The 26038-nt window shown below is 43.2% G+C and overlaps 1 protein-coding gene across 1 annotated transcript in view; it reads right to left on the bottom strand.

The window, feature by feature from the left end:
- TBC1D2B (TBC1 domain family member 2B) overlaps nucleotides 1–26038 on the bottom strand; it is a 109359-nt gene that overhangs the window by 26366 nt on the left and 56955 nt on the right. Inside the window, exons 6-9 of the mRNA XM_049905693.1 lie at nucleotides 9776–9939; nucleotides 6455–6687; nucleotides 5337–5732; nucleotides 171–281 (exon numbers count right to left, since the gene is read on the bottom strand). Coding sequence (XP_049761650.1) covers nucleotides 171–281; nucleotides 5337–5732; nucleotides 6455–6687; nucleotides 9776–9939 — 904 coding nt within the window. The remainder of the gene's footprint in view (nucleotides 1–170; nucleotides 282–5336; nucleotides 5733–6454; nucleotides 6688–9775; nucleotides 9940–26038) is intronic.

Raw genomic sequence — 26038 nt, 5'->3', positions numbered from 1 at the left:
CACAGTGAGCCTAAGTCCATAGAATTACATACTATTTATATTTTAAACATATTTTGAAACCACTTCCTTGCAAGCATGGGATTTTAACTGGTTTTAAAGCCCATCCATTTTAGAATGGCTTTCTCATCGCACCTCCCTGCAGACAACAGAATATATCCACCCTTACCCACCTTGGCCATCAGATCCTTCTCTCTCCTTTCTGCATTTCTTCGTAGAGCTGCAAGTTCCAAAATCTCCTTATTTAGAAATTTATTTTGGGTTTTATATCCCTGCAGACTATCCTGTTGGGGAAAAGAAATCCATCAATTCACATTGGTTGAATGTTGACTACTATATGCATTTGGCTGCCTTACCAATCAAATAGCCTGGCTAAGTTAGAGAGCCCTGGTGGCGCAGTGGTTAAGAGCTACGGCAGCTAACCAAAAGGTCAGCAGTTCGAATCCAACAGCCGCTCCTTGGAAACTCTATGGGGCAGTTCTACTCTGTCCTATAAGGTCGCTATAAGTCAAAATCAACTTGACGGCAATGGGTTAAGTTAGAGAGAGTTCTGAGGAACTGGAAGCTCTTATTGGGCACTTTCCCACTAGTGCCGGCGGCCACTCTTGGCAGTAGAAGGCAGACAGGCACTACTGCTGCAAGGGAGGATATGGGGAAAATTTACTTAATGGTGGTGACTCCTTTCAACTGAGACAGGAGAAACTCCTCCTTAGGGGACTTGGCAAATTTTTGTCTATGCACGTCCACTGAGGTGGTACAATTAAGCAACATCTAATACTCATTTTTTTTTTAACTAAAGAAACGGAACACATTTTCCGTAGGCTCTCATTTTTACTTAACCAGTTTATGTAGAAAACGCTACAAATACAGCAAAAGCCCTTGACTACAGAATTATACTTAATAATTAAATCACATTGTATGAAGTGTTAAGAAAACATTTTCACCAACTTTTTTATATTAAAAGGTTACAAACCTATGGAAGAGTTGAAAGAAAAGTACAAGGAAGACAATATACTCTCCACCTAACATGTTAACTTTGCCACGTTTGCTTTATCTCCTAAGGGAACACAGCAAGCTGGCGGCTGGCTCTGCCAAGCCCAACCTGGAGTGCAGGTCTGGCAAAGGCAGGTGACATATGTTAGTCTCAGCCCTTCGAACTCTGAGTAAAAAGAAGTAAAAGGAGCCAACAGAAAAAGGGAGAGTTTTCATGTATATGCTGTGAACATAAAGTTCAGGGAACTTCTTTAGACCAAGCTAATAATAATAATAATGATAAAGTTGAACTGAAGATGCTCCCAAATAAAGGTACTATTGAGAACCACCCCTGAGACTCTTAGGGCAGTGATTTCTAAATGCTCTCTACCAGCTTTAGTCTTTATTAAGTGCGATATTCCCTCTTTCTGACTATTTCTCTTTTACAACCTGACAGGCTGGTGCCTGGGATTCCTGAGGAGGTTTTGGTCCCTCGAAGGAGAAGAAATTCTGCTTCCAGACAGCCCCCAGGGCAGGCCAGGGATGGTGAGGAAAGGTACTAGCTGCTTGTGCTGTCACAGAAGGACACCACTGCCATCCCTCAGAGACGTCTCTGAAGACGTTCCCATCTCCAAACTAGAAAATACCACGGGGTACACAATTTCCTCCATAAAATACCCACAAACTGACAACGTTTACATGGTCCCCACAGCTGTTAACATTTATGGAGCACTTGCTATGGGTCAGAGGGGCCCTGTGCTAGCACTTCAGGCTCCTATCTCATTTAAACCTCACAGCTCTTACCAAAAAAACCCAAATCTACCACTGCTGAGTCGAATTCTGACTCACAACTCTCAGGTGGCCATTACTGTTATCACTATTTGCTAGGTAAAGAACTGAGGGGTTGCCCAATCACACAACCACTAAGGGTGTGGACCTTGAACCTGGCCTCTGAGAGCCAGGCCTGGTGAGCTTTTCTTTGAGCTCAGCTCCTCCACCCCCCTCGCCCCCACTCCTGATATGCGTCACACCAAGGCAGCCTCAGCAAGACCACACATCACTACCAGCATTCCCATATCTAATGTCAAACACAAAAGGAGGCCTACTGCCCTTCCTTTATGACCCAAATCATGATGCCCCCCCCCCCCCCCCGGTGTCTTAAAGCTCTCATATAGGAAAACAACGAACAAACAAACACGTTACTAGAAGGCAGGTCAACCAAAGGAAGATGAGCTAGAAGGCAGCTGAAGAATACACTGAAGAAATGATGGACTGGGTGATACAAGGTGGATCAGTGAAAGCATAATAATCATATTCTGACGAATCTATGTTTTTAACTTAAAATTTTTGTTACGGTCTAAGTAAATCCTGATAATTTATCTTTAGGACACTTTCCCTAGCATGATGATGGTGATCACAGCAATAACGATACCTGACAGTGCAGAGCCCATGCGGTGTCAGGGACTCTGTGAGGGCTTTACACGGATTACCTCCTTCGATCCTTACAACAACCTATGAAGGAAACCCTATTTCACAGATGAACACACTGAGGCACAGAGAAGTGAAGTAACGTGGCCAAGGTCAAAGCTCATAAGTGGTGGTAACACTGGGTTTGAAACTAGCCAGGTCTGGCTCCAGAGTCCACACTCGGTCTAAACCACCACCCTTCCTTTCCACTGCTCACAGCTGTAATTCTGCTTTTACGCGTGTGCTTTCTAAACTGTGAGCTCCAAGGAGACTGGGTCTCCTTTGCTTTACACTGTGTCCACATGCAGAGCACAAGACCTGGCATGTGGTGGTCATGCATCAGATGTTTGTTGAATGAAGAGATGACACTGCCCAAAGAAGGAAGAGCTGTATGCAAGAAGATATACGTGCAACAGCCAAACACAGGAAACAACATAAAGATTGAGCAAATAATGACACAGTCAAAAATGGACAATTTTGAAATCATTAATGATAGCAACAAAGAAAGCACAACACAGAAAAGTGCTTAAGCTATAATGCTCCATGAAACAATACAGAAGTCTATCTGTGCCAGGAACGAAGGATTATGCATACACAGGAAAGGCCTAGAAAGAAACACAGAAACAGCAAAGCATTTAAATTGCTAGGGTGGTAAAATCCTAGGACCAATATCTGTTTCACTTCAAAAAACTACAGAGACAAAAAGTGACCACGTGTTAGACCACAAAGGAAATGTTAGTCAATTCCAAAAGGCAGACATCTTTACAGAGCACATTCACTGACTACATAAGCAAGAAACCTGGATAGTAACAGCAACAAGAAAAAAAAGGGAGCCAAAAATAAACACATATCCATTCCCACAGACATTTTAAAATGTGGGTCAAAAGAAGAGAAAACACACACCAAAATACCCATTTCTGTCCAAAGCTTTCCCTCTTCCTCCCTCAAGCCGTTTCAGTTCTTCCATTGCTACCGCAGGGAAGCATGGATTAGGGTGAGTGTCTTCAGCACCGCAGAGGGGATGCCCCTGGCACTGGCCATCACGGGTTCCGGGCTGAGCAGTGTCAGAAAACACCAAGTCACTGACCCGGGCAGGACTCACCTATCCCACCTGGAATTCACAAGCCATAAGCAAGTCAACCAAACCATCATTCTGCTACTTCGCAAACTGTGTCCACACTTATCCTGTCTGTCTCAGAATTCGGGAGCCACGGGCTTTAAAAACTAACATGAGAAATGTTGGGGGAAAGAATTTCATGACTGATTCAAGATGGCTGCATTCATCATGCTGCAAAAACAACAAAAGGGAAAATCTAATTCTCATCAACTCCCTTAGCTGTCTCCAAAAGGAGTCCTGCAGAGCTGAAGCGGCAACGTGACACACTCTCTCCACACACACCCCAGCTCTGTAACCAGTGTAAGCCTTGCCACATGCCTGCCCCACTGCCAAGCAGTGCTCACATGCTGGCAAAGTATACATTTCAGCTGGCACTAAATACGCAGTCACAGAACGTCTACCATTGACGGGCTGTGTATTAGCATCCTGTATATTCTAGGTTGTATATATCAACAAAACTGACTACTGGCAACCCTAACTCAGATCTCTTTTTTTTTTTTTTTTTTTTAACTTCAGCTATTTTTATAGTGGATGTAAGTATAAATTAATGAAAGGGGTTTTTTTGGGGGGGGGTTGCTGTTTTAGATTTTCTCATTAATAAATCCTTCTGACTCACGTGTCTAATATTGTCATCACTTAGAAGTGGCCACTATGGGAGACCAGATATATGTTCAACAATGTTGCCATTATTCCACTGCTTTTAAACTTCTATTTTAGAATATCTTCAGAAGCCCTCATTCAATCCACTGACAGTTTAGGAAAGGCACCACTAGGCATGAAGGAAGTGTTCAGTAAGACCCTCAGAAGTAGTAAATCTTTGTCCTTCAAGGATAAACTGTATTGGGAGGAGGTGAACACCCCTGAGAAAGATTTTGGGGCCAGGTGGGGCCTGTAGCCACAGACCTGTCTGGGTCACCAATGTTTCTTGGCTGTACCCAATGCCCCACATCCTAGAGGACATTTCTCCACCTGAAACCTCTCCTACAGGGTCCCAACAACTGGTGGTAGCAACACTTAGAGCCCTCTCTATGGCCTCACTGGCTTCGGCTCTCCCCTCTGAACGGGCAGGCTCCTCCTCTGCCTCCCACAGATGCTGTGTGCTCCCCCTACCTCGCCAGCTGCTCACCAGCCCAGGTATGACTTGGAGTCACCTCTGTGCAGGAACCAGCCTCCCACCCCCAGTACCAGCCCAGAAAGGGATCCCGGGACGAGAGTGACGCCCTTCTTCTCAAAGTGTCAGGTCTCTCCCACCTTGGGTGGGGACACTGACTCTGAGCAGTCCTTCCTGCCAGGCTGCTTAGAGCTGGAGTCCATGCCCCCGGCTGACTCTATACTAGCCATTGGGGACAATGCTTCCTGAGCTGGCCCCCACTAGGTCCTGAGGCGGGATATGTAAATAAAGTCTGCGTGTGCATTCAGGTACTCAGAGGTGAAAATGAACAGCCTCCACGGGTTTAGCCTAGGTCAGAGTTTAAGTTCTACAGGTGGAGTAAGTAGGAAGAAAAGGCTGAGTTGTTTGAAAGCAAGGGAGGAAAAAGATCTGCAACTGTTCCAAGCAATGGCAACATCACTGGACTAAAAGTTTCATTTTTCAAGGAAGCTCCTTAGAAGACTGATAATGATTTGACTCCAAGTCCTGTTAAACCTGTCGAAAAAGGCACAGCTGCTCTGCTGTCTTGCCAAATTAGCTCACCAAGGCCAGTACCTCTGGGGTGACATTAATGGAGCTAATGGGTTTCTGGCTTTCTCATCCCAACAACTGGTGCCCACCCCTTGCTCTTACATTCAGCCTGTCCAGCTCCAGCTGGTCCCGGCTGGCCGGGGCGGCAGAGGGAGAGCTGGGCAGCGCAGTAGGGGAAGGTGCGTGGCCCTCGCACTCGCTGAGCTGCCTGGACAGCTTGATGATGACCTCGTCCTTGGCCTGGATGGTCTCCATCAGCATTCCCAGCTGCTCGTTGAGTTCACCCACTTTGCTCTTGAGTGCCCTCCCTTCCTGCTGAAGGCTCTCTTTTTCCAGGTTGAACTTCTCAAGCTGGCTGGCGAGGCCCAAAATCTGATCATCCTTTTGGTGCAGAAGCTCCAGCGTGTCCTCTGGGACCCCCTCACAGAGTCGGCTGCTCGTGAAATACTTGTCATACTGGGAAGACCGCACTGTCTGCTGGAGCAGCCGCACAAGCTCCTGGGAGCAAAAGGGAGCACGATGTGAAAAGTAAGGACAGCAGGGGAGAGGGGGAAAAGCAGAAATCATGACCACGCTGCACAGAGCCATCACTGGCATTTGAGGAAATGCAGAAACCTTACTGGAAACATTTTAATACTGAACTTCCTCTTGAACGATCTCAAAAAATAGAGAGGAAAAAAAATATTTACTCCATAAAGACTGTCTGTCGAGAACAATAACAAGAAACAGGAACCCACGAACACATACACTGCAGTCAGCAGTGGTTCCTGGTAAACGTTCATCAGTTAAAAAATCTGAGCTCTATAATTCCCTGAACTGCTGAGCAATTAAATATAATTAGGACTGATTAGCTCAGAGAGAAATGGTGTTGTTTATCATGATGTGGAAATCCTTGTTGGCAACTGTTAAGGACCTCCAGGCTGAAGATCTGTTCAGAGTGTGGCTCTCAGGGGTAGGACGAGGCGTGGATGCAGATAACACCCTCCCCTGACTTCCTGTAATGGGTCTTCTCTCCCTGTAAACTCAAGCGTCTTTGAACAAATGACCAAGCAGAGCAGGAGTGCCAACGACGGTCGCTATGGCAACATGGAACTACCAAGGGAAAATCACCTTCAGGAAAACAAAACTGCCCCCAAGAAGATTCAGAGAAACAAAAGTTAGGCTTTCCTCCCTGGCCTGATCGTGTGAGCTAAGACAAAAGTTTAAAGAAGAGAAATTACCTTCTGACTGGAGAGGTCTTTCTTTAACCGTTCCAGCTCTTCCTGCTGGTTCTGAACTTGCAGCTGCATTTCAGAGGCCAGCTTGCTGATGCTGCCACCACCTGACGGCCCCTCGGCTGAAGGGTCACTGCTACTGTGACGATTTTTGTACGACCCAAGCATGTCTTTTAAAGGCCGCTTTCCTTTGTAGGGAATACGTCCAAAATCAAAGGGGAATCCTGAGCCAGTTATTCCTATGTAAAAACAAAACTTGTTTTTTTAAGCACAGGCCAAATCCTCCCTTTGGCAATGGCAGTAAAGCGTTAGCATCCTCACATGTCAGCCTCCAAGGAGCTCTGCGTTCCTCACCGAGAACCTGAGAGGCAGAGATGCCTCTGTGCCCCGCCTCAGGCATAATAACCACCACGCCCACAATCAAAGATGATTCCCCCTACCAGATCCTTCCTTATAAGAACCTACCATGTGACCACTGTGAAAGAAAACTTTCTCTACTGGATTACTCAATCTTTGCTTTAAAAGGTAGATGAAAAAGGGCAGGCCGTAAACTGGCACTAATGAAAATTTGACAAAACTATATCACACACCTCTTAAGAGTCTTTTTTCATACTACGTTTATTTTCCAAAATCCTGTTTTCAGGAGCTCAGTGCTGTGCCTATGTTTTCCCATTTTAAGCACATCCCGGACCCAAGAGAACAGAGATGTGGGTCAGGGCAGAACACGGCTGCTCCAAGCTGCCACGGAGCTGAAACGATGGTTTCCTTCCCTAGGCCCCCCACCTATGAAGTTCAGTGATATGTTCCAAGGGTAGAAATGAAGACAACGGAGACGCGGGTCAGGGTAGAACACAGCTGCTCCAAGCTGCCTCGGAGCTGAAATGATAACGCCCCCTGCCCAGGTCCCCACCTACGAAGTTCAGTGGTATGTTCCAAGTGGAGGATGAAAGAGACATGCTCGCGATCTTTGGATTCCTACTTTTGCTAATTTGTCACTAGAAAAAACAGAAACACAAATGTATGGCCTTTTAATTTTAAACTATATATCCTCTTCCTAAAAAATGGGTATTTAAAGGTATCGTGGAATCCAAATAAATTTTAGTGTAGACAGATTCAAATATATACTCAAAATGCAATGAGGGGCCACAGAGGTGACATACTGTATAGATTCCACCTGTATGAAGTCAGTAAAGGGGCAAAAGCTCATCGATATTATTAGAAGTCAGGACAGCGCTTACCCCTGGGGTGGGGGAGTGACTGGAGGGGGACAAGGGGGTGGCGGCTGGTATTGTCCTGTTTCCTGAGTGCCGGTTACATAGGTGTGTTCACTTTGTGAAAATTCATCAAACTATACTTCTCTGATTTGGGCACTTTTCTTTACGTTATACTCCAATGAAAAGTTTACATACAAATGGAAAAAATACAGGGAAGAGCAGTTTACTTCCTGTAAATTACATGGACAAGCTAGTGTGCTGATTCTTGGAGTCATTACAGGAAACTCCAGTGAATCAAGCAAGATCGAAGTCCGGAGACATCTTGTCTCTCCAGGTCTTTCACACAAGCTCCTTCTCAAAGAGCTAGGCTGAAAAGGCTGCCAACAGTCTACAAGACACTTTGCAGTGATGCTGGGAGTTCCTCATTCCTTCCCAAGTCATTAAGCCTATTCCTCCTTCACGATCACTGTCACATTCATCCCTTCCATTTCATTCCCAGACTCTCTCCTGCAAGTGAGAGCCAATACTGCTTATCTTCAGTAATTCAAACCCCTCTTCCTCCAGGAAGCACACCCAGTTTACAACAGGCACCTCTCCTGGATGCTCCCACCGGCTATGCCATACAGTGGAATGAAGCAAGCCTGGCCACATTTTACACCACGCCACACTAGACCAGTGGGTCCTACATCATGCTTCTGTGGGACACAGATATTCTCCCCCTCAAATCAAGCCATGTAGACCTTTCCCAGGGAAAGAAAAAAAATAATCCCTTTAGTATGCACTCTCTCTCCCACTAAAGACTTCCTAAACTCATGCCTCCTATTCCTTCCAGCCAAAGCCGGAATCAAGCGTAATGCAGAATCTCAAAATTATTTAGTTATTTTATGTTTAAAATATCAACATTCCTTTAATGAATTAATGGGTCTAGGATAATCACTGGCTGTTAAAAGCACTAGGCGAAAGGCTGACGGAGAATTTTATCAATCTTAATGTCACAAAAAGAGAGCCAACTACACATTATGTGGCTACAGGTACAATGCAATAAGAAGGACACATAACCCTGCAAAAAAGCATTCTTGCCATAATCAGAAGCCAACCCTGAACCTGGGCAGGCCTCTGGACCTAACTACTAGTATACGGGTAATACAGGGGATCGGGAGCACGTTTAACAAAATCCAGAATGTGGGAAATTCCTCGGCACAAAAGATCCTGTGTCTTTAACAAATACAACAAGAGAAGGGGAAAAAAAGAAAGAGGAAATATTCGGTTTTTAAGATGTTTTAAGAGAGAGACTGAATCCAGTCCCTGTTGTTCCGTCTTCACTGGAAATGGAAATCCCACCGTAGCTTTTAAAACTTTTAAAAGGAATGTTGATAAAGGAGCTGTTTAGACTAACACAGGCCTAAGAAGACATACCAATGAAATATAAGGACGAACCTTGTTTGGATCCTTATTAAACAGATCAACTGTACAAAGACATTTATGGAACTCAGGAATTGGATAATATTAGGGAACTACTGTAACTGTTTTCAGGTGTTATAACGAAGCTATAGTAATAACCTTTAAAAGTCATTGTCTCTTAGAGATACATACTAAAGTATTTACAGATGCAATAGATGGGCGTCTAGAATTCCAAATAATCTAGCTGACGGTCGGGGGCAGGGAGGGCTTGGAGTTCAGAGACACAGAAGACGTAACGACAGCCGTATGTCTTAAACTGTGGAAGCTGGATGATAAGCACACCAGGATTCGTTACGGGGTATCTTCTACTTTTGTGAACGTTTCAAAATTTTCATAGCACATTTTTTTTTTTAATCAATATTTCCACAAAGACACCATAACTTCTGGGTGCTCTACCTCCAGAAAACATTTAAGAACCACTGTACTGGACAGTGACTTACTTCTTGTAACATCTAATTTTTCAAATGTTCATGTTTTATCTCCCACCAAGAGAATGCAAACCCCCACTGGGTCTTACACTTCCAGAAACATCTGCTCCTAAAGTGTGAGTCGGAATCGACTCCACGGCACTGGGTTAGAGTGTCTCCCATGTCATTAGTAGTTAATAGATGGCAGCAGAGGGAATGACAGACAACAGGAACCATCTTTGTACCTTTGCTCCCTTCAGGGTTCTGCTTCTTCCTTTCCTCCTGTACCATGGACTCCTCCAGGTCCTTCGGGCTTGGGTCTATAAGTTCCCACTCTTCAGTGGTATAAAACACACTCTTGCGACTGTCATTATGCCCTCGTCCAGGACGAAAAGAAGACATTGAATTTCTATTGAAAAAAAAAAAAGAAATGTGCTATTAAAAAAAAAAAAAAGTAAAACAAAGTCTAATTTTGCGTGTACAGGATTGGTTAAAATTAAAAGACCTGGTAATACCAAATGTTGCTGAGGATGTAGAGAAATGAGAATTCATATATTGCTAATGGGAGTGGGAGTATAAATTGGTACCATTACCATGGAGAGGAAGCCAGCAACGCACATTTAAGGTGAGGAGGCGCCTACTCTAAGACACAGCACTTCCTAGAGAAATCTTTGCACATGTGCATTATTAGCAGGCATGAACAAGAGTGTTCACTGCAGCACTGTTCATATTCGGAAAAAAAAAGTACAATCTAAACATCCGTCAACAGAGAATGCATAAATATAGTATATGCATACAATCACATATTATATGACACTTCATCAAATATTTACTGAGTGCTTACTATGAGCCAGGCACTATCCTGGGTACTTCAGACACACCAGCGAACAAAACAGAGCAAGATTCTTGTCCTTGTAGAATGTACGCTCTAGCTAAAGCTACATGTATTATGGATACATGTATCCATAATATAAGGAGCCCTGGTGATGCAGCAGTTAAGCGCTCAGCTGCCTCCTACTGCTCTATACTGCTAGCCAAAAGGTCAGCGGTTCAATCCCATCAGTGGCTCTGGAGGAGAAATGTTGCAGTCTGCTTCTGTCAAGACTTACAGCCTTGGAAACCCTATGGGGCAGTTCTACCCTGTCCTATAGGGTTGCTATGAGCTGGAATTAACTAGCTGGCAACAGGTTTGGTTTTTGCTTTTTTATCCATAATATGGATAAACTCTTAAAAATAATTGGAAGAACGACATACACAGCATGATATTGTTTTAAACCTTCAAGACAACACCACTAATAGATATGATTTATAGATATATACATGATGTAAAAGAATAAAAAAAATACCTACACATGAATGATAACTGTCAAATAAAGAATACTGGTTACCTCTGAGAAAGGCAAGAGAAGAGTGGGATCACAGAGAAAAGAAGGCTTTAACTGTATTTATAGTGTTTTCTTTTTTTAAAAGCAGCAGAAATATGACAAAATAACGTGACAAAATAACTGGATAGTGGCTACCCAGGTCATCAATACACTATATTCTATACTTGCCTGTATGCTAAAAGGTTTCATTAGAAGTTTTAAAGCTACGGCTGGGATTTCCATTTCCAGTGAAGACAGAACAACAGGGACTGTATTTAGCCTCTTCCCTAAAGCAACTAAAAAACTGAACCAAATATAGAAAACAATGGTTTTCTGACACTGGACATCAGGTAGCACAGGACAGTGATCCCTGAGGCAGCGAAAACAAATGGGGTAAGCATCATGGTTGCCCCAGCTTATTGCCTGGAGAGAGTTTCCAGGTCACAGTGCAGGTAGGGGAACCTTATGGAGCTCAGCAGCTCCATGAGTTGAGAAGAGACAGCTGGGAGCCCTAAGGCAGTTAGAGTTTACAGGACAGAGTAATGGAGAGAAGAGAGCTATAAAGAGAGAGGGCTGCAGGGTTCCTTGGAGGGCCCCCCGAGCCTTTAGCTGAGTACTGGTCAGGGCTTGCTTGAAAGGAAGCTATCCCAGAGTGGAAAAGGGCCACCTGAAAAAGCAGAGAGAACAATCCCTGAAGCTTACAGAGGGCTAGGAATAGGGACTATGTCAACCAACAAGAGTGAAAATCTCGTAATTCATGGGGCACTGGATAGAGTACTCAGAAGGGTAACTGAAACTATCCTTAGACTAAAGGCTGCTCTCATTCCAAACTACAAAAGGATCAAACTGTTTCCAAGTAATTTAATTGCATTCCAGAACAAAACTCAAAAATATTTATAGGAATACAAAAAAAGACAGCACCGAAAAAGACAAAATTCACAATATGTGGCATGTAATAAAAATTTAATGAGCATGCAAAGAAGTAGGAAAATACAACTCATAATAAGCAGAAAACTCAATCAACAGAAATAAATCCAGAAATCGCAAATGAAAAAATTAGTAGACAAGAACTTTAAAAGTTATCGTAACTGTGTACTCCATATTCAAGAGCTAGAACAAAGACTGAGACATGGGAGATTTGAAAAAAACAAACACAAAGACCCAAATCAAACTTCTAGAGATGCAACTACAACATCTAAGACGAAAACTACACTGGATGGCATTAACAGCAATTTAGACATTGCAGAAGAAAAGATTAGTGAACTTGCTGACATCAAAACAGAAAGTAACCAAAATAAAACACAGAAAAGAAAGACAAGAGACAGGGAGGGAGGAAGGAAAGGACGGATGGACAAACAGCTTATCGCTGAGCCATGGGACAAGTTTAAATGATCTAATATACATGTAATTGGAGTCCCTCAAGGGGAGAAGAGGAAGGGACAGAAGAAACAATGACTAGAAATTTTCAAAATTTGATGAAAACTATAAACCCACAGATCCAAGAACCTCAATAAACATCAAGAATCATGAAGAAAACTACATCAAGGCATATCATAATCAAACTGCCTAAAAACAATGATTGAAAAAAAAATTTTTTAATAGAAACCTAGTTTGCCCAAAAAAGGGATAGTCAAATTTTTATTGTTAAACTGCTGCAGTGCACACATGCCCTGTGATACACTCACTGGTTATTTAAACAACACAAATTTGTTACTGTGGTACATACACAGGTTGTTCCCACGATCAGAGCCAGGACACACAAGACATTCCCAGAGCATTAGCACATGGAAAGCAGGCAGCAAACAATATATAAAAAACAGTTTCCGGGTGTGGAATCGATGTTTCTTACATCACTGGACTGGCACATCTCTTAGCTAGCTCTGCCCCTTCCGCTGCCGGTCCAGCTCTCAACCAGCAGCCTTGGGACACTCCTGGGTTGGTGTCCTTTCAAGCAGAACTGCTCTAAGGACAACCCTTGTGCAGGGTGTACCCACGTTCAGCAGACAGTCTCCCTCCCTCAATGCCTCAGACAGGCCCCCCTGCATCTCCCACTCTCAACCAGGGTTTCTGCTGCTGCTGGGCCCACTTGTGGTTGCCCAGACCCACTCGTGGTCTCACCTGCCTCTGGTGCTACTACAGCCCTAAGTGTTACAGCTCTTGGCCCACTCCTCTCAGACTGCTCTGCTGCCATGTCTCTGCTCAGCCAAGACTGGCTTCTGCTTCTCCTGGCCTCTGCTGCTGTTTTCTCCTGGCTCTGCCTTCTACTGGGTCCAGGGTTTCTGCTCCTTCTGGTGCCAGGCCCTTCTGCTGAATCTTTCAATCTCTTATCACCCAGGCTGATGTCTCTACCCTGGGACAAGGATTGAGGGTGGGGGATGTTCTTCAGCACAAAGCTTCCGCGTCCCCAAGAGGACGCGCTCACCCTCCTCCGAGAGCCTGTGAATGTTCACACTCTCCAGCCTGGGAGCCTTCCGGTGCCATCAGGTCCTGCGGTGATCCTCTTACTGGGTCAGCCCTCACTCATAGGTCTCGATTGTGGTCCTACTTTCAGAGCCAGAACCAAAATTCAAATCATTCACTGCAAAAGGGGCTCTATGCCCTGTAACTGCCAAAAGGTAGGAGTTACATGTTTATTATAAAGAGGGATCTCAAATTAATTCCACTTTTCAATTAAAAATTGTTTGATGCTTCAAAGGCCAGAATAGCAAGGACGGGGGTCTGGGGACCATGGTTTCAGGGGACATCCAGGTCAATTGGCATAACAAAATGTATTAAGAAAATGTTCTGCATTCCACTTTGGTGAGAGGCGTCTGGGGTCTTAAACACTAGCAACCGGCCATCTAAGATGCATCAACTGGTCTCAACCCACCTGGAGCAAAGGAGAATAAAGACCACCAAAGAGACAAAGTAAACATGAGCCCAAGAGACAGAAAGGGCCACATAAACCAGAGGCTCCATCAGCCTGAGACTGGAAGAACTAGATGGTGCCCAGCTACCACAGATCACTGCCCTGACGGGGAACACAACAGAGAACCCCCGATGAAGCAGGAGATCAGTGCGATGCAGGTCTTCAATTTTCATAGAAAGACCAGGCTTAATGGTCTGAGACTGGGGGAACCCTGACGGTCAGGTCCCTGGACCCTCTGATAGCCCAAGATTGGAACCACTCCCGAAACCAACTCTACAGACAGGGATCAGCCTGGATTATAAGACAGGCAATGACGTTCATAAGTAGTGAACTTTGTGAGACTATGTGAGTGACTCTTGGTTGGTGGCGAGATGAGAAGGAAGACAGGGACAGGAGCTGGGTGAATGGACACGGGGAATACAGGGTGGAGAGAAGGAATGTGCTGTCTCATTAAGAGAAGAGCAGCTGGGAGTGCATAGCAGGGTGCATACGGCTTTTTGTATGAGAGGCTGACTTGATCTGTAAACTTTCACCTAAAGCATAATAAATAAATTTTTAAAAAATTGAGCAGTAGTGAATGAAGCATTACCTTTACCCCATAACCCATTGCTGTTGAATCGATTCTGATTCATAGAGACCCTACAGGACAAGGTAGAACTGCCCCATAGGGTTTCCAAGGAACAGCTGGTGGATTCAAACTACCAACCTTTTGGCTAGCAGCTGAGCTCTTAACCACTGCACCACCCGGGCAGTATTATCTTACTTACCCTCAAATTACTGGCATTTGATTTGAATAGCATTCCCATTTTACAAACACAGAGATGACCTACTTGGTCTAAACCACATGGCTGACCAGCAGTGTAATTAGTCTGAACCCATGGTTTCCAACTCCAAAGTCCTCCTTAATCTACCATGCTGTCTAATGTCTGATGAAGCACCCAGTGAGTGTGAAAAACAAAACTCAATCTGCTGGCAAGACCAAGACATGCAAGCAGTAGCCATTTAACACAGGCCAACACTCCTGGGAGTATCAGTAAAGAGGCTCTGCTCCCAACATGGAAATGCTTTTGCTAGCTGCATCCAGCTTCCTTCTGGGATTTGGAGCCTCAAGGCTGGCTGGGGCCTAAGTTTTATAATTAAAATCGAGGAGGAACTCAATTTGATTAAGGGCAGCTATAAAAATCCTATGGCTAAGATCATGTTCTACAGTGAATGGCTCAATGCTTTCTACCTAAGATAAGGAACGAAGCAAGGATGCCCACTCTCCTCACTTTTATTCAATAATATAACGGAGGTTCTGGTCAGTGCAATATGGCAAGAAAATGCAGAAAGACTGGAAAGGAAGATACAAAAGTCTATTTGCAGATGACATGATTATGTACCTAGAAAATTCTAAGGAAATCTACAACACGCTACTAGAATAAGTAAATTTAGCAAGGTTGTAGAATTCAAGGTCAATATACAAAAATCAATTCTATGTCTATATACTAGGAATGAACAATTAGAAAATAAAATTACAAAAACAATTTATAATAGTATTAAAAACACTTAGGAATAAACTTAATAATGTATAAATCTTATATTCTGAAATCTACCAAGCAATGCAAAGGGCAATTAAAAAAGATCTAAGTAAATGAAGAGCTATATCATGCTCCTAGGTGGGAAGACTCAATATTGTAAAGATGGCAATTCTCCCAAAATTGATCTATAGATTCAGTTCAATCCCAATAAATATCTTGGTGGGCAAAAAAGCCCTCCTCCCAAAAAAAAGATCTTAGTGGGATTTTTGACAAAATTTATAAGCTAATTTTAAAATTTATATGAGAAAACAAAGGTCCTAGAAAGCCATAATAATCTTGAAAAAGAACAACAAGGTTGGAGGGCTTACAGTACCTGATCTCAAGACTTGCTACAAAGCTAGGGTAATTAAGATGGTGTGGTACTGGTACAAGGATAGCCATATAAATCAGTGGAATAGAACTGAGACTCCAGAAATAAACCCTTACATTTATGGTCAACTGATTTTCAACAAAGACGCCAAGAAATTCAAGAGGGAAAAGATAGTCTTTTCAATAAGCGATAGTAGAACTTGTTATCTGTGTGAAAAAAAATTAACTTCAATCAACCCTTACCTTACACTATCCATAAAAATTAACTCAAAATATATCATAGATCTAAGTGTAAGAGCTAAAACTATTAAACTTCTAGGAGAAAATATTTGCAACAATGGATTAGGCAAAGATTTTCTAAATAATATATAAAAAGCACAACCTATAAAAGAATAAAATGATAAAATGGACTTTATCAAGATTAAAAACTTGATTTTTGAAAAATATTTGCAGAACATATCTGACAAAGGGCTTGTATCTAGAATAAAGAACTCATAACTCAATAATAAGAGGTTGAACAACTCAATTAAAAAATGGGTGAAAGATGCTAGCAGACGCTTCACGGAAGAGTATATACAAATGGCAAGTACATGAAAAGTTGCTCAACATCACAAGTCACCAGGGAAATGAAATTGAAAACCACAATGAACCACACCCACTAGGATGGCTAAAGGTAAAAACACTGGCAAGGCCAAGTGCAGGAGAGGATGTGGAGCAACTGGAGCTCTCAAGTACTGCTAATGGGAACGCAAAAAGGTACAGCTACCCTGGAAAATAGCATGGCAATTTCCCATGAAGTTAAACATACACATAACTGTCTGACCCAGCAATCTCAATCTCAGGTATTTTCCCAAAAGAAACAAAAACATATGTCTACACACAGGAATTGCACATGAATATTCACAGCAGTATTTTTCATAATATCCAAAAACTGAAAACAACCCAAATGCCTATCAACTGGTGAATGGATAACCAAACTCTGTTATATACATACTTGTGGAATACTACTCAGCAATAAAAAAGAATGAAATATTAAAACACTCAACAATATGGAAAAATCTCAAAAACATCACGCTAAACAAAAGATCAATACAAAAGACTGCATACAGTAAGAGTCCATGTATATAAAATTCTTTTAAAAGCTACCGTGACAGAAAGATCAGAGGTTGCCTGGGGTAAGGGATAGGGGAGGGAATCAACTGCAGAGGGGCGTGAGGGAGCTTTGAGGGTGATAGAATTGTTCTGTATCTTGATTGTGGAGACGATTACCTGACTGTCTCAGTTATCTAGTGCTGCTACAACAGAAACACCACAAGTGGATGGCTTTAACAGACATTTATTTTCTAACAATTTAAGAGGCTAGAAGTCCAAATTCAGGGCACTGGCTCTAGGGAAAGGCTCTCTCTCTCTGTTGGCTCTGGAGGAAGGTCCTTCTCTCTCCGTTCAACTTCTGTTATCTTGGTTCCTTGGAGATCTCATGTGGTGAGGGATCTATTTTCCCCCATCTCTGCTTGCTTGCTTAATCTGCCCTTTTATATCTCAAAGGAGACTGACTTAAAAACACACTCTACACTAATATTGCCTCATTACGGTAACAGAGGAAACTCATTCCCAAATGGGATTTAACTATAGGTATAAGTCAATTCCGATTCATAGCCACCCTACAGGACAGAGTAGAACTGTCCCATACGATTCCCAAGGCTGTGACTCTTTTCTTTTTTTAACTGTGCTTTTTAAGTATAGTCAGTCTCTCATACAAAAACTTATATTATACAGCTTGTTATGTGCTCCTAGCTGTTCTCCCCGCAATGAGACAGCACACTCCTCCTCTCCACCCTGTATTCCCTGTGTCCATTCAGCTAGCTCCTGCCCCACTCTCCCTCCAGACAAGAGCTGCCCACATCAAGGATGTAATTTTATGAAAGCAGACTGTCACGTCTTTCCCCTGTGGAGCAGCTGGTAGGTTCAAACTGCCCACATTTCGATTAGCAGCAGAGCACTTAACCACTGAGCACCAGGGCTCCTCTCAACCGCAGGTATAGGGGATAGGATTTACAACACATATTTCTGGGGGGCACAATTCAACCTATAGCAATGACTACACAATTTCTAACATTCATCAGCCTGCATACCGAAAATAATTTTATTGTAGAAAAATTATATCTTAATAAACCCACTGCCACAGAGTCAATTCCGACTTATAGTGACCTTATAGGACAGAGCAGAACTGCCCCTTAGGGTTTCCAAGGCTATAATCTTTATGGGAGCACATCCTTCTCCTGTGGGGCTGCTGGTGGGTTCAAACCACTGACCTTTCGGTTAGCAGTTGAGCGCTTTTAACCATTGTACCACCAGGGCTCCTTATATCTTAATAAGGTTATTTAAATAGATGATAAACATATAGCTAGATAGCTTAGAAGACAGCTAGCTAGATAGGCAGGTAGATAAGTAGGTAGACAGAGCAAGGAGAAATGCGTATCATTGGTGTTTCCTGAGCTGGATTAAAGACAATGGGAAGAAAGCGGGGACTCACCTCTAGTTTGAATCACACAGATGACACATTCCCATGTAAAACTGCTATTTCTCTCTGTCTGTGTTTTTTAAAGCACAATTTCTCTCTCTTTTTTTTTTTGTATTAAAGTACTTTAAAAATTTACAAGAATGCAGAGAAATAACATAACATGTGGTGTTTCCATTACTCCATGGCAATACATGAATGCATGACCTGTTGCTACCTGCTTTAACCGGGAGTCACCTCAACCTGACAATTATACCTGTTTCAGACCTGATATTTATTTTCTTATAGTTTATTTATTTGGGAGTGAAAGGAAGTTGGCAAACAATGTTAAGCATCTCGCATGTGTCACGTTGTTTCCTACGTTTCTTCCAGCACGTGGCACCGTGCCACACATCTTCATAGACAACCGCATAGAGGGATTCTAGTTAATTCCCTGCAACAACCCAATAAGCATGACAGATACTAGTGTGATAAAGTCCAATTTTACAAAAACTGTAGAGCTGTGGAGAAAGCCATTTCAAGATAGTTGCTCAAGAAGAAAAAGAAAACTCTCACAAATGCTTGATATACCTTTGCTCACTTCTTTGACACAACTGGTTCTGTCTCCCTGCTGAGCACTATGGGACCCACTACCCTATAAAGCTGCAGTGGACTTGCCTCTGGGTCTCACAGTGCCCTTCGCTCACATGTGGGGTTACTACCCTTGCCATCAGTTTTAGGAGTTAAAGCTCTCCCTTGCATTTGTCCCAGCCTTCAGAGTGTCTACTCAGCTCACGTTCTTCAAGTGTGAATGCAGGAAGGAGAAATAAGAGATTGTGGCCTGGGGAGAAAGGACAGCTTTTTAGATGACTTAGAACTTCCACATATCCTCTTTCTCCCAAAAGTGGTTTTGTCGTTTCTACTGGGTCACAACGCCCCCTTAGCAAAAGCCATGCTCTCACCTGCAGCCCAGGGACTGAGCCTTGACAGGGTGTTTGGTACCACCTCCCAAGGGTTGGGTAATGGAGAAATGAAATCAGGCTCAAAGCAAAAGTGTCCTTAAGCCGAACCACTATACAGCCAATTCCTGATTTAGATCTTACATGATTAAACCCAATTCTGTGATTGTGCAACAAGTGGGTCACTAGAGTACAGACATCTCCAACTCACTCGGCCTCTCCCCTTTGGCCAGCAGAGCCACCCACCCTTCCTGTGCACTTGAACGCGGTTTTATAGCTCACAGCTGGTTTAAATGTAGCTCTTTTCTTGCTGATGTTAGAGGTTGCTCTTCAACAGTGCTTGCTGTTTCAAGACCCCACTCTTGTCTGACAAATCCTTGACAGGGCCTCCTGTGTTCTTCCAGGCACATGCTAGGTACCTGATGGATGGCTCACTAAACACCCAGCTGCTCTCATCTGAAATAGAAACAGCTGGGCACCACAGGGCAACAAAACCGGCACCTTGATTGCTGCATCATAATAAGGGCATCTCTTTTTCCAAGTTGACACGTTTCAGATTGATTTCCGCGCATACAGTTTAAAATGGCCAACTGAAACAGCAATAGTTTATTCAGCATTCATCTGAATTCTGATCACTTAGAATTTTAAAAGTAGAGAGAACTGTTGGGAAATGCCCCATCAAATCCCTCCAAAGCTGAAGCTCCACAATTCCCCTGCACAACCTTTTTGATGGCAGGAAGGCAGCCACAAAGATAAAGGTTCAGACTTGCTGAGATTTCATGGGCAAGAGGAAAGCAGGCTACCACTGGGGGCTGCCAGTGGCTCTCCCTCCCTCCCTACAGAATACAAATCATGTTTAGGGAAACACAAAGGGGGGTGGGACCCTCTGATTGGAAATAGCTATCCCATACGTGTCTGTCTGTTTGTTGTACTGTGGGGGCTTGCATGTTGCTGTGATGCTGGAAGCTATGCCATCGGTATTCAAATACCAGCAGGGTCACTCATGGTGGACAGGCTTCAGCTGAGTTTCCAGACCAAGAGAGACTAGGAAGAAGGACCTGGTGGTCTACTTACGAAAAAAATTAGCCAGTGAAAACCTTACGAATAGCAGTAGAACACTGTCTGATAATAGTGCTGGAAGAAGAGCCCCTCAGGTTGGAAAGCACTCAAAATATGACTGAGGAAGAGCTGCCTCCTCAAAGTAGAGTTGACTTTAATGACATAGGTGGAGTCAAGTTTTTGGGACCTTCATTTGCTGATGTGCCATGACTCTAAGTGAAAAGAACCAGCTGCAAATATCCATTAACAATCAGAACATGGAATGTACGAAGTGTAAAACTCGGAAAATTGGAAATCATCAAAAATGAAATGGAACCTGTAAACACTGATATCCCAGGCATTAGTGAGCCGAAACGGACTGGTATTGGCCATGCTGAATTGAACAGTCACATAATTTACTATGCTGGGAATGACAAATTGAAGAAGAATGGCGTTGCATTCATCGTCAAAAAGAACATTTCAAGATCCATCCTGAAGTACAACGCTGTCAGGGACAAGATAATACCCATACGCCTACAAGAAACATCAGTTAATATGACTATTATTCAAATTTAGGTACCAATCACTATGGCCAAAGATGAAGAAACTGAAGATTTTTAACAACTTCTGCAGTCTGAAATTGATCAAACACGGAATCAGAATGCATGGATAATTACTAGTGACTGGAATGCAAAAGTTGGAAACAAAGAAGAGGGATCACTAGTTGGAAAATATGGCCTTGGAGATAGAAATGATTCTGGAGATCGCATGACAGAAATGTGCAAGATGAACTGCTTCACTGTAAATGCTTTTTTTTAACAACGTAAACGACAACTATACACATGAACCTTGCCAGACGGGATACACAGGAATCAAACCGACTACATCTGCAGAAAGTGACAATGTAGAAAGAGACAATGGAAAATCATCAGTCAGAACAAGACCAGGGGCCAACTGTAGAAGAGACCACCAATTGCTCATATTCAAGTTCAAGTTAAAGCTGAAGAAAATTAGAACAAGCCCAAGAGGGCCAAAGTACAACATTGAGTATATCCCACCTGCATTTAGAGACCATCTCAAGAACAGATTTGACGCGTTGAACACTAATGACCAAAGACCAGATGAGTTGTGGAATGACATCAAGGGTATCATACATGAAGAAAGCAAGAGGTCATTAAAAAGACAGGACAGAATGAAAAGACTAAAATGGATGTCAGAAGAGATTCTGAAACTTGCTCTTGAACGTAGAATAGCTAAAGCTAAAGGAAGAAATGATGAAGTAAAAGAACTGAACATAAGATTTCAAAGGGCAGCTCAAAAAGACAAAGAAAAGTATCATAACGACATGTGCAAAGACCTGGACTTAGAAAATCAAAAGGGAAGAAGAACATGCTCAGCATTTCTCAAGCTGAAAGAACTGAAGAAAAAATTCAGACCTCAAGCTGCAATAGTGAAGGATTCTATGGACTAAATATTGAACGACACAGGAAGCATCAAAAGATGGGAGGAATACACAGAGTCATTGTACCAAGAGAAGTGGTTCAATCATTTCAGGAGGTAGCACATGATTAAGAACCGATGGTACTGAAGGAAGAGGTCCAAGCTGCACTGAAGACATTATCGAAAAATAAGGCTCTAGAAATTGATGGCATAACCAGTTGAGATGTTTCAACAAATGGATGCAGCACCGGAAGTGTTCACTTGTCTGTGCCAAGAAATTTGGAAGACAGTTACCTGGTTAACCAACTGGAAGAGATCTATATTTATGCCTATTCCAAAGAAAGGTGATCCAACCGAACGTGGAAATTATCCAACAATATCATTAATATCACCCGCAAGTAAAATTTTGCTGAAGACTATTCAAAAGTGGTTGCAGCAGTACATCAACAGGGAACTGCCAGAAATTCAAACTGGATTCAGAAGAGAGCGTGGAATGAGGGATATCATTGCTGATGTCAGATGGATCTTGGCTGAAAGAAGAGAATACCAAAAAGATGTTTACCTGGGTTTTATTGACTATGTAAACGCATTTGGCTGTGTGGATCAAAACAAATCATGGATAACATTGTGACGAATGGGAATTCCAGAACACTTAATCGTGCTCATGAGGAACCTGTACATAGATCAAAGGGCAGCCTTTGAATAGAACAAGGAGATACTGATGGTTTAAAGTCAGGAAAGGTGTGCATCAGGGTTGTATCCTTTCACCATGCTTATTCAATCTGTACGCTGAACAAATAACCCAAGAAGCTGGACTATACGAAAAAGAACATGGCATCAGGACTGAAGGAAGACTCATTAACAACCTGTAATATACAGATGACACAACTTTGCTTGCTGAAAGTGAAGAGGACTTGAAGCCCTTACTGATGAAGATCAAAGACCACGGACTTCAGTACGGATTACACCTCAACATAAAGAAAACAAAAATCCTCGCAATTGGACCAATAAGCAACATAATGATAAATGAAGAAAAGCCTGAAGTTGTCAAGGGTTTCATTTTACTTGGATCCACAATCCACACCTGTGGAAACAGCAGTCAAAAAATCAACCGACACTTTGCATTGTGCAAATCTGCTCCAAAAGACCTCTTCAGAGTGCTAAAAAGCAAAGATGTCACTTTAAGGACTAAGGTGCGCCTGACCCAAGCCATGGTGTTTTCAATAGCCTCATATGCATGTGAAAGCTGGGCAATGAGTAAGGAAGATGAAGAAGAATTGATGCCTTTGAATTACAGGTGTTGGCGAAGAATATTGAATATACCATGGACTGTCAAAAGAATGAACAAATATGTCTTGGAAGAAGCACAGCCAGAATGCTCCTTAGAAGCAAGAACGGCGAGGCTGCATCTCACATACTTTGGACATGTTATCAAGGGGGATCAGTTCCTGAAGAAGGACATCATGTTTGGCAAAGTAGAGGGTCAGCAAAAAAGAGGAAGACCCTCAACGAGATGGAATGACACAGTGGCTGCGACGATGTGCTCATGCATAACACGGATCATGAGGATGGCGCAGGATGCGGCAGTGTTTCTGTTGTTCATAGGGCCACCATGAGTTGGAATCAACTTTATAGCCCCTAACAACATCCCACTAAAAATGAGTCAGTGTTTCCCCTTCTACAAATTAATTCTTTGGATATATTCTCACAAAAGCACAGGTATATATATATATACAAGCATATCGGGACAATATTATTTGAAAGGACAGAAAAGTGGAAACAACCAGATGTCCATGGCTAGGAAACTGGTTAAGTAAGTTAAGGTACACCCATACAACTCAACACTGCAGAAAAAGAGATCTAAGAAGGACTGACAAGTTAAGATGCCCCCGGTAAGGGGTGCAATTCTTGCCTCAGCTCAAAGAGACATGGCCAGTGGCACCTCTGCTCACCCTCATCTGCAGATTAGAGCATGGGTTTGGTGCAAGTGGGCCTCATGACATGGTAGATATAAAGAGACCATGTTTGGGTGACAGCAAGTGAAATTCTAAGTCACTGAAACAGTTTGTAACATACAATCCTTTCTGTGTAAAACTCAGAGAAAATTTCAGGATGTATATGTAAGTAATTTCAATTCTAGTAGTTACTTCTGGAAAGTGGACTTAGAAGGGCATTCACTTTTAATGGTACACCCCTCAGTACTGGTTGATTTTTCTTTTCATAAGCATGCCTAAGTTCTACAATGAAATACAAACACACAACTAAGAAGGTGCGCCAAATGGTGCAGCTGTCCGGTGGGAAGCTCCAGGCCAGAGGTTGCTCCTGAGAGACTAGAGTGCTAGGCATCTCTCTGAAGGCGGAGGAAATGCTCTCAGGAGACAGAACTCCTTGAGGGCAGAGGCTGTGTTTTCCTCTTCTGTGCTTGTCCAACACCTATCACAGTACCCAGAAAAGACAGCTGAGGATGCAAGGAAGAAGGAAGGCAGAAGGGAAAAAGGGAGGGAGGAAAGGACCACTGTGGTAGGCTGAATAACCACCCCCCGCCCCGCCACCACCTCAACTGCCAAGATATCCAGGTCCTGGTCCCTGGAACCCGTGAATGTTAACATGGCAACAGGGACTCTGTAGATGTGACTAAGAATCTTGACATCGGTAGATTACTCTGGATTATCTGGGTGGATTACACTTGTAAATACAATCGTGTCTTTATAAAAGGAACACAGAGAGAGATTAACAATAGATGAGATGACAACATGACCATGGAAGCAGAGACTGCAGTGATGTGGCCATAGGCCAAGGTATGTCACCAGCCTCTAGAAGCTGAGAGAGGCAAAGAACAGACTCTGCCCTAGAGCCTCCAGAAGGAACCAGCCCTATCAACACCTTGACTTTAGCCCAGTGAAATTAATTTCAGACTTCTGACCTCCAGAACTGGAAGGAATAAATTTATGTTGTTTTAAGTCACCCAGGTTCATGGTAATTTGTTACAGGAAGCCACAGGAAACGAATACAACCACTCACCAATAAGCTACTGCCCTTCAAACCAAGAACTTCCAGAGACACTTTGTTATGGTCTAAACTTTAGCAGGTGTTCAAGTTTGGAACATCAATGCCTAAAGTTAAAATACTTCTGACATGATGTCTTTTTGTTCTGAAGATGACCTGGGAACATATTGTCATCAGTAAGACCCTCCCTCAAACCCCCTATATATTTAACACAGACACATGAGTACACATCCTTCCACTCCTAAAGACACTAGAGTGAACATCTAATAAAACATGCAATGACTCAAAAAAGAATCATCAAATTAAAAGTGCTCTTATCACAGAACTTTCAGACAGATATAGTGCCACTGGTTCCCCACTGCCCAAAGGACAGACATCAACCCCACCCCCTTCACCCTGGGGCCTCCCTGGCCTCTTCGGCTCCTCTTTTATCACCACCCCTACTCAGCAGCCTAAGCTCTAGGCACGCGAACTTGTCACCACTCATGAAATACATCCATCCTGCCTTCCATACCTTTGTACAAGCAAGTCTTTGTACTTGCCATTCCCTTTGGTGAGTCCTTCCTCATCCTTCAGGTCCTAAATCAAAACTCATCTTCACTGCAAAGCCTCCCCTTCTCCTTCTCTCCCCGCAACCACTCTCCCAAAGAAAAGGCCATCTCCTTCTCGGTGCTCCAAGGGAGGAAGTGGGTTTAGCCCTCAACTGCATTCTACGGTGCCTTGTGACAGGGCTCACTCACCTGCCTGTCGGTCTCGCCTGGGACTCTAAGCACCTCAAAGACAGGAAGGGCCCATCACTTATGCAAGGGAACGTCCTCAGCACCTGTCCCATCGTGGGAGGGGGGAGGATACAAAGGTGATTAGTAGGGAACGATAGGCTACACAGCTGGGGGTGCCCAAATTGTGGGTGGTGCCCATTAGGGGGCCGTGAAATCAGGTTAAGCAGTCGTGATATCAGTTTTGAGGGTTATGGTGGACATTTTTTAACGGAATGGAAGAGAGAACAATACTTAGCTTTATTACATATAGTAGTAAATCTTTCATGAGATTTTTGTTCCAGTTTCCTGCACACACACAGTATACATTTACATATAGATGAGTGTATTATTTGCCGTGGGTTCACAGTTGAATAACTGAAAAATGCTGCTTTAGACGGTAACCCCCTTCCCAGGAGGCTGAACAGAAACGGCATCACTGAAAGGAACTGCAGCTCGTGGCAGGAAGGGGCATAGCACGCATAGCAGGGGACAAAGGGGCGGTGCCACCCACACGTGGTACAGGGCAGAGAACAGACTAGGCAGCAGAAACAGGATAGTGTGTTTCTGCACCAGGAACGACACTGAGTTCTTCATCCATCATTTGGTCCTCCAACAGGTTCTGGACACCTACCACCAGGGACAAGACAGA

Source organism: Elephas maximus, chromosome 13, assembly GCF_024166365.1.
Source record: "Elephas maximus indicus isolate mEleMax1 chromosome 13, mEleMax1 primary haplotype, whole genome shotgun sequence".
In the NCBI taxonomy this organism is placed as follows: domain Eukaryota; kingdom Metazoa; phylum Chordata; class Mammalia; order Proboscidea; family Elephantidae; genus Elephas; species Elephas maximus.
Note: the sequence above shows the minus strand (reverse complement) of the source record. Positions and strands in the feature narration are given on the sequence as shown.